Below are 12447 nucleotides of genomic sequence, written 5' to 3'. Positions count from 1 at the left end.
AGTGCAACACCTTAACCACTAGACCACCACCTCCCCAATGCTAGTTTTTACAGGAGAGCTAGAGTGTTATGGGTTCATAGAATTCATCTCTTTCCAAGCACACTCCATACACACCCACGTCGTAGTCTCTCATACTTTGGTCAACATTAAACACAGTTGAGCTTTTGTTCTTGTTTAAAAGACCACACACAATGCTCAGCTGTATAATTGGTGGGTGAGAGAGGCAGAAAGCAAGAGAGACATGATGTGGGTGGAAGGACTCACTGTGCCATTTGAGGCTGGCTAGTACAGTAAGAGATGAACAGAGAAACTCCACAACAGCAGTGCAGAATGATGATTGCAAGGGATTACAACCACTTTCTGCACAAAACTTAGTGTGCCTGCAGCCCTGCACTCAGCACTGTATTCACAAATCCTTTGATGGACACTAAAGAAAAATAGGATTACACCAAAACTAAGACCAACAATTTTGTGAACCTGTTGCAGTGCAATCTAAAAAAAAAAAACAAAACAAAAAAAAAAAATCAGACTGCAAATAAGGGTGTGCGATACGAAATATTAGACCATGAACAGTTACAATGATCTGCCTTCACAGGAAGCTCATTTGAGTAATTCTACAGTACCTGAATTACAATCAGAGCAAATTCTTAAATGGCAATGTAGAATATGGCCAGATTTTGCTGTCACTGTAATTCCATTACCATTCAATGCCAATTCTACAAGTTCTATGATGCAACCTTGTACATTTACTACCCCCCCCCCCCCCCCCCCCGTGATCGTTCACATCCAAGTCTCCCAACGTAACTGCTCATCTGACACAAAGTCATTACAACGGTACCCAAGGATCCTCCAAAAAGACTGTATGCCAAAGAAATGCAGTCCTTGCCTTACATCACTGCTTACTGACCCAAGTTCAGTAAACGAAGAGCATTAAATTGATATATGGATATAAATGCTCATTTTCATTGCAATTTTAAAAGTTATGGATAACACAATCGTGTGAGCATATTTGAGGGACTCTTCATCATGTTAACATTGAATTCTGATACTCTGAAATCTGACTTAAGATATGCTCTGAGGAATCACACCAGCATTACAGTCCATCATATGTCGTTACAAACCCCAAATAGGACCAGGAATAATCCCTGCTGCAGCCATCTAAAATAAGACTGCTCTCTGACCGCAAGACTTGATGATTTATTAATTTGGGGAATGCAACACCAAGAAAAACACACACACAACTTTACTACACATGTGACGCACTTAACATTACACAGCAGACCAAGAAGAATTGTTTGTCATGAGCGTACTGAACAACATCCAAGTAGTAGAGGGAAAGGAAGGCGAAGAAGTGAGAAGGTGTGAGAGAAAAATGAATCACTAGCTGTTCATTTTCACTTCCACTCCTCCTTCACCACTCTACAGTGTGGGTGGCCGGTCACTTTCTGCTTCTGTAGGAGAGTTTTACGCAAGCTGATTGGAGAAGATTTCCAAGATCTCTGTACTTCAAAATCAGTAAATAGCAGGAGACAAATAATCTACATAATGTGAGACTACACTGATATCCTTTTAGAGAGTAGAAACCATATAAAAAATTTACACAAAGTCAATGAAATCTATTTCTGCTGTTAGAGCTGGATGCCTGCTATACAATTTTGCATCTTTTAGGTGACTGTCCACCTCACAATAAGAAAAAAGCCTTGGAAAAGTCAAAAACATTTCATTTCAATTATCCATTTGTGAAACTTACCAACACAGGCATTGAGGAACAACCAATCAATCCGTCTCATCCTGTTCTTAATTTGCTTCAGTTTTTTGAAGTCCACCTCCAACTCCTCTTTGCCCCCAATTCCAGCTCCTGATGCCAGCTCGATCCTCTGAAAGTCCATGTTTAAGTCCGACTCCGATCTGGAGGTTGGGGGAGATCTCCTCTGGCTGCTGCTGCAGCCTCCTCCCCCACTAACCAATCCCCCAACTACCTGCCCAACAACACCCCTCCGGTTGTCCCTGTCCTGTTCATTAATTTTTGAGGAAGGCTGTTTGCTCTCAGGTCCAGTGGCCAGTTCAATGGGTTCAGCTAGAAGACTGTTAGGCCTGGGGTAGTCGCATACGACACATTTTAGTGCCTTGACCCAGTTCTCATAAGTGCAGGCAGTGCAGGTCCAGTGTTGTGCCCGAGTGTTTAGCCTGTTTCGGTCATTATATTCCTCACATGGGTCTGTAGTGGTTGCTGGAAGTGCTGAGCGGCATCCAGACCCTGAGGTCTGAGGTGACTCTGTGGGACTCCGTGGCTGCTGGGTATGATGTCCTTGATGTGTTGTATGCTGCCCATGCTGCTGCTGCTGCTGCTGAGCCTGTTGTCTCTGACACAGACACTGAGTGCAGCGTATAGCACGAGGCCAGTTCAGGTAAGTGCACATGTGGCAGGACCACTTGCTACTTGTCTCGGGTACATCAGCAATACGGACACGGGGTCGTGCACTGGAGTCCGGGCAAATAAGTAAGCTAGTACTGCCCTGGGATGGGCAGTTCCCGAGGGCTGCTGGGTCCCACTGGTGCAGACTGGCATTGAGTGCAGGACTGCTCTTGAACGGCTCCTCAGTGATGATAGCACCCGCGCTGGGCCGCTGGGCACGACACATGGTGCACTTGATGGCCGACGGCCAGTTCTCGTAGGTGCAGTATTCACAAGTCCACTTAGCAGCCAGCTCAGTCATCGTCGCTCCTGCCGTTCAGAGGGGCTCTCAGCTCGGCAGGTCCACTTTAAAGGAGATCACACAAAATGCAGCACTCTAGGGTGCAAAGAATAGTAAAGAACAGTTTACCAAAATGCCTTAATGTTACACCCAACAAATTGATTTTGCATATACTTCTTTTGGGGGGGGGGGTGTTCTACAAGAACATATATTAAACTCAATATTTGGAAAAACAGTCTACTTTTCAAACAGAAAAAATTCAATTAAAGTGAAAGCTATTTTTATTTATACAGCCCCAAAGGACAACATAAGTCATCTGAAGGAGCTAGACATGAGGAGGATATACACCAGGGCTTTCCATCCCTGCTCCTGCAGCTGCCCTGCATATTTTCTAACTCTGCCTACTCCACTCACTGCTAATTAACTCAACCGAGTGGGTGTGCTCAGCCAAACAAGAGTTGCAAAAATCCAGAGTTAATTAATCAGATATGAGTTGAGCAAGTAGTCAGAAGAAAATGGAGGGCAGGTGCTCCCCAGAAGCAGAGTTGGAGACCCCAATGCAAGACCACACACACCCACCACATCTGGATCTGCTCAGAAATTTGGTCAGTTTGACAAAGGTGTTTCAATCCTTTTACACACTGGTAGGTCAGAAATATTAGTCATGTAAACACCAGATCAGATTCTTCTCCACAGGCGGAACTTTCTCTTTATTAAGATAAAATTTCTCCTGCTACAGTTTGATGAGTGAAAACTAAAAAATGTTTATATAAGGTTGAAATAAAATTGCGAGGGTCAACAAGAACTACTCTGCACCAAAATAGCCAAGCTGATATTTTTGAGCGACATATATAAATATGTGCATTTATCTTGCATTTTATTAGGGCTGCAGCTATCTAATTATTTTTGGAATCGAGTATTCTATCAATTAATCGGATAAAAAGTACTTTGGTGTTTTTAAACAATATAGTAGTGGCAGGGCTCTTCCTATGGAAAGGCACAATGTTGCTGTGCCATCATACAGATTTTTAATTTAGGATGTTCCCTCTCTCCGTTTTCCCAGGTAATTATTTATTTTTTCACATTGTTAAGAGTTTCGGAGCTTTGCCAAACCATAAGTCCAGGTGATTTGTGAAATCTTCAGTTTGCAGACAGGACATTCTTTTTTTTCCTCGTATTGCACATTTCATTTGCACTTTTTATTACTGTGATTTATTCAGTGTTTAGTGTATATTTATACATGCCGTACAGAGAGAGTGCAGCTCAAATCGAAGTCAAATTCCTTGTATTCTGTGGATACTTGGCGAATAACAAAGCCTTTGAAAAATGGCCGTGGAGTTCAGCGTTTCCACAACAGCTGCACTGATAAATTAACTGTACAGCCTGTTGATAAAAACTCTATCAAATCTGAATATAGGCATTTTTTGTGGGGGAATAGTTAAACATGATTCATTTAAATCACACATCCTTTTGCTTCATCTGTGGCGGTGGAGAGCAGCCAGTGGAGCAAACGGTGTTTTTTTTTTAAATATACAAACACACTGCTTTACTTTAAATGCATAATAAGTCCGTTTCAGACAATCAGAGCAGACCCTTTCTCTTAAAAGGCTTTATTTTACTCAGCGTGCAGGTTTGAAAACTTGGAGTGTCGCCTGCTACACTGATTAGCACTTACATTAGTTATGGTCTTCTTCTGTTTTTTGTAGGAGCATTACATCGCCACCTACGGGCCTGGCATATGTACTACAGCTTTAAACAAAACCTCGAGGCAAAGAATTTGCCTCGAACATTTTTTGTAATCGAATTACTCGATTAATCGTTTCAGCCCTAATTTTTATTACAACGTCAATAATAACTATGGATTCAGCAAACAGAAAGATTTATTTCTGTCTGTATTCTATTCAGAATGAAATATTTCATACAAATATAGTTACTGAAGCAGATGAATATGGTGGCTGATTATGGAGGTGTTCAGAAGTAATTCCAATAATTTAAAGTCATTACAAGCTAAACAAAAAAAATGCTTCCTGCTCAGGTGTTAAGGAGCTTTCAGCATGTTATGCCCAAAATGAATACAAAATCAACAACTGTAGCAATGTCAGGTTAATTCAAGCATTTCACAAAAGCCCACTCCTCATACAAACCCAAGCCTGGAAATGTGTACCTGCTCTTGACAGGGAAAGTTGTACTTACTTACAGGTGTAGCTAGATGTGAAAACATCACTGTGGAAAAAAAAAATGAATGGCATCAAGAACCTACATATAATGCTCTTGGTCTGGTCCAAAATTAACACTGGTGTTGTTCATTTTTGGTCAGAAGATAAAACTGAACAACTGAAGGATTAAATATAAACGTGTAAATTGTCTGTTGATACTGGGAAATAAAGAATCTACTCGTATGTTGCCTTTCTGTTTTAATGCATGTAGTTTAGCAGTTCATCGTGGAAAAGTGATTCAAAATGGGCATTCAACCCACTCAGATGCTAGAGAGAAGGGCTTGTGACCAGAAGGTTATATGTTCAATGCCAAACCATACAGGTCCAATACTTCATTTAGGTGAGATTAGATTAGACAGAACTTTATTTGTGCATACTCTGGGTAACACACCTTAAAGTACATGTTCTTGAAGACACAATTTGATCTACAAGGAAGCCCCTGGCACAAACAAAAATATATTTACGTTACCGCAGAAATACAGTGGCTTGCAAAAGTACTGAACCCCTTGGTATTTCACTTTTTTAATTTGTTTATGGCATTTCAAATACAAAAAGTAAACCAGGCTTCTCAATATAAATTATTTTTAATATCTTCCTTAAACTCAAACTGAAAGTAAATCTCTACAACCTGATATAAATTTATTAAAAATATAAAAGCCAAGATGATGGGTTGCATAAGTAATCAGCCCCTTTGGTATAATACTTGTAAACGATCAGTTTAATTGCCAGTTTTCTTCAGACAAGTCAGGGGATGGATACATGAACATTTCCAAGTCACTGAATATGTCTTGAACTTTATTTACGTAGGTTATGAAGAAATACAAACATTATGGCACTCTATGGTAAATTTGTGTGGAGTAGACAGTTCTCAAAAACTGAGTGGCTGTGCAAGAAGGAGAAGAGTGAGGAAAGCCACCAAGATACCCAGACAACCCACAAAAAGTTTTAGCCTTCTGTAGCTGTGATTGGAGAAACTGTGCAGAGTGCAAATTCTGCGTGTTGTATCTCCAGTTATAAAGCTTCATGATTAAGTGGTATAGAGGAGGGTCTTCTTTCACTAAAACATCAAATCTAGGCTTGCATCTCAGATGTACCTTCTGGCAAATTGTAGGTGAACTTTCAGGTCTTCTTTTTAAGAAAATCCTCCTCTACTCCACTTCTATATAGGCCCTGAGGCCTATACAGGTGCCAGTGCTGATCTCCGGATTCCACAGCGTGAAGTGTATGAGAGTCTATGACTCCCCTAAACAGGACGCTAATCCAATGCATATTACTTCCCCAATCAAGGCTGGTACACATTTACAAGGATGCAGACAGGTAGCATGTGTAGGATTCAAACCCAGGTCAACCCAGCTCTTTATTTATCCACTGGTCCACTGACCTACCTTTTAGCAACACTGGAAATTGTGTGTGTACATGCATGTCTTCGTGTGCATGTCACTAGCACTTCGTCACGCTTCTAGGTGACAAATCAAGCCACATAAACTGCCATTTCAATTGACATTATTCATCCACATCTAAAGCTAAGTCAGCAAGACCATCTGGCATAAAACCTGTGCCAAATTGATACATGTATCACTAGAAGATCTGCTGCGGGGGATGACCCCAAGAAAAAAACCTGAAACAAAAAATGTAAAAAATGACTAAAGCGATCATTAAATCTCTTTCTGCATAGCTCAAGGCAACCTCGGACCCTTAACATCGGTGCCGCAGACCGAACGGTCCCCCCTAAAAATCGGCCTGCCCCACCTCCACTGCACATGCGTCATTAGCCGCGGTTCACAGATTATCATCTCATTTCTGCTTCAAACTGCACTCCAGTCATCATCTATCTCAGCGACAGATATCTGAAGCTTTTGTACAACAATCATTTCCACATAAATTCAGCATTATTTCATCATAAAAGATGGAGGAAGCGATCAGAGCGCCGCAGCTAAATGGGCTACTAGCTGATGCGTTCACTGTGTGTCACCATTTCAAAGCGTCACGGAATTTCGCCGAGTTCCTGCTAAAAACTGACTTTAAGAGTGATGATTTAAGAGGTTTTACCTTTATCATATGATGGTTAATAATCCCATTAAACCATTTAATTGCTTTGGGTGAAGAGACTCCGTCTCAGACGTGCTGCTGTGGTCCGAAATGACACATGCGCAGTGAAGCAAGGCAGACCGATTTTTAGGAGGGGACCGCTCGGTCTGCGACACCAGCCCTGTATTGCAAGATATAGAAGGACATCGTGGTCTTGAAGCTGTAGAGTCAAACGATGAATTTCAAGCTTAAAACATGTTCCAGTTAGACTGGAAGTTAGGGTTATGCATAAACAATGATGTTGGGTAGTTTATGTATCCATGGGATATAACTTGTGTATGATACTGTATCAGTAACAATGGCCTTTCTTACAAAGAAGGCATGAAATTTCAGCTAGTTTATCAAAAGGTACATGAGAGACTCAACCCTAGATCGAGCACAAGATCGGTTTGCATGTATGAAAATCATCGTCTGCTCACTCCACCATAAATCTGACTGGTGATGCAACAGGCAGAAAGTTGCACTCGCTGTAAAACTGTGTCACTGTCCAGCTACGGACTTGACTGTACATGTAGCTAAGGAACCTCAGTGTTTCTCTTACAAAGTGGCACTATACGGACTTACAGTAAAGTTACAGACACACCAGCCAGAAGTGTCCTACAACCGAGCCTGGTAACAAGAGACGGGAACGGATGAAACCGGACACCCAACAGGGAGGCGCATGACTGGGTCCTGAATTGAATTGGCCCCCAATCCCTATTACCAACATTTTAAAAACAGGATGATTCAACCGTGTCACGATTGCACCGTGAAGATATTCAACCAGACGTAAAACATAAAGAGTGGGTTCTGCTTTGTTTACCTCCACGCCACGCAAGTTTACCAACACGTTATTAGTGAGACCTGACGCCCCGCCCCTCCCGAAAGCTGCGTGAAAAGCAATGTCCAACTAAAAAATAAATAAATAAATAAACATAAAAAAATAATAATAAAGTGTGCTCCCAACATCTAAATTAACACAAAGCCCCTTTCACTTATAGTCAATATTCGTGAAGTCGCTAGAATAAAAAAAAAAAAAAAAAGAAGTCACCTCCGTGAGGAATTTGTCGGTGACTGAGCAGCGGGACTGAAAGCTGACAGCTAGCCAGAGAGCTAGCTGGGCTAAACGGGCCTATTTAAATGACAGCAAAACAGTTTTATGTTCGAGTCCGGTCCGTGTTCTTACCTTTGCCGTGCTGTGTGTTTACACTCCTCCGTTCCACAGAGCGCCCCCACCCCCCACTCCACTCCACCGGTCCCCCCCCCCCCTCCCTCCCCCACCCTCCCCCACGCCGGACCAGAGGGAACCCACTCCGATCCGAACTCGGGCTCTTCTCTCACTTGGTCGAAATCAGCCGCATATTTGCTAAAACTCCGCCGAGGATTGAAGCTAAAAGTCCGTTAAGTGAAGCAGACCCGTCACCCCACCCCCCACCCCGGAGTCCCGTCCCTCGGCCGTCCGTTTTGACGCTTTAATTCATTGTTCGTACCGATTTTCCAAACAGCCAGCAGATAGGATTTTAATGGCGGCAGCAGAAAGCTGCGCCGACTCCGAGTCAGAAGAGAAGCACGAGCAGGATTTACCACCTGGATCTGCCGCTTCCGCTGATTGGCTCATTTTTGTGTGTTCCTTCACAACCAGCCAATCAGATTATACTTTCTTTTTTCTTTTTTTTTACGCGAGCAAAACAGTCTGAAACGGCGCTGAGAAAATCAAATCCATACCACTTTCTTCAAGGTGATATAAACAACTAGAGTAAAAAAAAAATGAATAAATAAATAAAAAGTTTTTTTCATCCGTGCTTTATAATTTGAAGCAGATCTGGCAGCCAACCACGTGGTATTCGCCCTCATGCGATAAGAGGATGATGTCATCGCAAAAATACTGCAGCAAACAGTCTGCAGTAACACATGTGACGCTGAGTTATTACTCGCGATCACACTGACACATTCCGAGAGATGGTGCTTCGCTTACATTTGCAGCATAATGCAAACTGGACCAGGTCATTTTAAAAGGGCGGATTTACGCACGGGTGCCACTCTTTTTTATTTACAAGCCCATCCCACTCCAGTGTTGACAATAGGTTTTGCACATTGATGCTCATGTGGAATGTTCCATACAAGAAAATGGAATCCACTTTTTACTTTTGCAATACCTGAGCATATTTAAATGTTATTTGTAATGCAAATTAGTAAATTCTGCAGCCATAATGTAATTTTGTGACAATATGTTCTTTTTCCCAGCAACATTCTTTAGCAAATCTCAAAATATTCCCAAACCACTCTGCACAGCACTCGCAGTACCACTGACCATCAAGCACAGCAACTTAGTGTTTGTCCTGAAAAATCTTCAGGATGTCACACAGAGCATCCATTTGGTTGAGCTTATCTCTAACTTGGCTACCCGAGGTGATAACATTCTGCTTGTTGGTGACTTCAACATTCATATAAACAAGCCTTCTGACCCCCCTCTGCAAATCATTCATGGACATTATAGATGTAAGGATTCCAGCAAATCGACTCACATTAGTGGAAATACCCTGGATTTGGTCCTCGTTCTTGGCATCACCGTCTCAAATATTGACATTGTCTCTTGCATGAGTGGTTTCAGATCACTCAGTTATTTTTACAGTCTCTTTGCCTTGTCCACTGGAATGATATACTTATTTATTATCATGGCGACACATCAACTCTTCAACTACAGCTGAATTTGAAGCCAGACTATCTGTGTAAGCCTGATCCCATCAGATCTTAGAAGCTAAGCAGTGCAGGACCTGGTTAGTACTTGGATGGGAGACCTCTTTGGAACACCAGCGAAGGGCATCTGGCGTAAAACTAGTGCCAAATACCAATGCGGTTCTGACTGTATCCGCTGTGGTGACCCAGAGCAAAAACAGGAGCAGCCGAATGGACAACAACAACTACCTGATATCTTAGCGTCACTTTCAGAACTTGGTAGGACTTGATGTGGACAGGTAAAACGCAGCGCACACAAGCACACTGGGCACGATTGCTCGATGGACATTAAAACCACCCCCCCCCCCCCCCAAAAAAAAAAAACACACTTGCCTTGGTTCAGTGATCATTTATGTGGCCTCAAGCATATGTCTAGAGATTGAGAGCAAAAACGGCGTAGTTCAAAATTAGAAGTATTCCACCTCACGTGACATGATGCTATTCTGGACTACAAGCACACACTATTGGCATAATTAAAAGTTCCTCTATGACATAGTGGCAACACTTATTCATAAGTCGCTCTCCATTTACAACCCAAGGTTTGTTGGATTACTTTGAAAATAAAATAAATGATATTGGCTTAAATATATCCCAGCATGCCTCAGTCCCGCCCCTGCACCCTGTTACTGATATGGGTGCCATCACTGATACATCACCTAGACTTATTGAATTTGATGTTATTTCACTTGGCATGCTGATGAAACTTGTAACCTCTGCTAAATGCACAACCTGTCTTTTCGACCCTATACTAATGAAACTGTTTAAGGACCTGTGGACCACTCTTGGACCTACTGTATTGGAAATTATTAACCTGTCGCTAACTCGGAATCTGTTCTTAAATTTTTCAAATCTGTAGTGATTAAATCAGTACATAAGATATCTAACCTTGACCCCAGTCTATACTGAAAAATTATAGGCCGATATCAAACCTGTATCATTTTGTTCTAAAATCCTTGAAAAAGTGGTTTCACAGCAGCTCGTGGTCAACCTTACTGAGAATAACCTCTGCAGTCTGTAGCGCACGTGCAACACGCAATGTACTGTTCAAACATAATTCACCAAGGCAGATCACCACCTATGGTTGCAATGTGTGTCTGGCTACATTAAACCTGTTTCACATTTAAATGTTCCACCACTTGCGGTGATGGAACATTTGTGTTCCCTGTGTTCCCTGCTTTATACATGTTAACAAGCCAAGACATGCACATCACTGTTTTCCTGGCAGGACCCCTGTAGGGCGATATATGATTGATTGTTCTTAAACTGTCTCGAGAAGATGTATTCTGATTCTGATCACTCACTGCATTTTACTGTCAGGACCCCTGTGGAGTAAGGAAGCGGACAGAGCCTCCTTATTAAGTCTATGTGTGTATGAATGTTTTTCAGTGAAATAAAATGACACGCAATTGTGTTGTTAGAATGTGAAAATTGTCGCTCTTTCTTTTACCTTACACAATTTCCACATTAAGTCTGCAGTTAGAATGCACCGTTCCACAGATACACCTCTCACTAAAGTGGTAAACGATCTTCTGCTTGCAATGGATTCGGACAACACAGCGGTTGTGTTATTGTTAGATCTTAGCGCTGCTATACAGTGGATCATCATATTTTACGTGATAGGCCGGAGAATCATTTTGGGATTGCTGGAAATGTCCTTGTATGGTTGACAGCCTACCTAACCAGTCACTCGCACTGTGTTCTGTACACTATCGTTACCTCTAACCTTGTTGCCATGAAATACAGGGTCCCACAGGGGTCCGTCTTAGGTCCCCTGCTTTTCTCCCTTTATAAAGCACCCCTTGGGCACATGCTACGACACTATGGGATTACTTTTCATTGCTACACTGATGACACGCAGCTGTACCTGTCAATGTACATGTCCTCCACCCAGCCTGGAAAATATTGGCACATCCTACTGCCTTAGGAGAACCAACACCATCACAGGAGACCCCTCACACCCTGCCTACCCCCTGTTTGACCTGTTACCATCCGGGAGACACTATAGGCCAACAAAGTCCCACACTAGCAGGCTGACAAACAGCTTATTTCCCTGGGCCACATGTACTGCAAACACCCATGGACATACACACACTCACCCACAGACATACTCCCATAAACACCCCCCCTTCCCTCCAGACAACAAACTAATGATTTTCATTAGTTGTCCCAACCCTAGAATTCTCTGTGCTTCCCTGTCAAGTTACTGTTGGTGAACTCATATCTTAGGTGCAGTTATTTCCAGCAAACTGATTCTGCTCTTTTTCTCTCTGTCCAAGGCACTAATGAGACATCAAGGGCGCTGGACTGACCATGAGGTGCCCTGGCTGACGCAGTGGCCCGTGGACTACCTTGCTGAAGGTGATCTCTGAGCCACTGCAGTCTGCTTTTGGGATGCAGTCTTCCACAAAGACAGCTGTTACTAACTGAAACTGATGAGGCGATGGATGGACGCTGGCCCTGCACCCCAGGACACCGGACTTATGTCACAATGTCCTGCCTGTGGTGCCAGTGACTGCGTGCTCAACTCAATAATGCACTTTGTTTCTAATGCTATTTTGTTTTTTCTGTTTCATGCTTCTTCAACTTGGTAAATCTTTGTAAATACCTTTTAACTGTTAGAATGGCCTAAGCAGTGGGTCACCCCTCTGACTCTGGTCTGCTTGAGGTTTCTTCTTCAACATCATCAGAGGGATGTTGCCTGTGTGGTTGCTCTAGGGCAGTGGTGTCCAAAG

General features: G+C 42.6%; 1 protein-coding gene across 1 annotated transcript in view; it reads right to left on the bottom strand.

Annotated features, from left to right (window-relative positions):
- zranb1b (zinc finger, RAN-binding domain containing 1b) overlaps positions 1-8280 on the bottom strand; it is a 31039-nt gene extending 22759 nt beyond the window's left edge. The window contains 2 exon segments of the mRNA XM_034185322.1: positions 1751-2792; positions 8166-8280. Of these exon segments, the coding sequence (XP_034041213.1) occupies positions 1751-2717 (967 nt within the window). The 5' untranslated portion in view covers positions 2718-2792; positions 8166-8280.
- Between the last annotated feature and the right edge of the window lie 4167 nt (positions 8281-12447).

This window comes from Thalassophryne amazonica, chromosome 13 (genome assembly GCF_902500255.1).
Source record: "Thalassophryne amazonica chromosome 13, fThaAma1.1, whole genome shotgun sequence".
Taxonomy (NCBI): domain Eukaryota; kingdom Metazoa; phylum Chordata; class Actinopteri; order Batrachoidiformes; family Batrachoididae; genus Thalassophryne; species Thalassophryne amazonica.
This window is presented reverse-complemented; position numbering and strand designations above follow the sequence as displayed.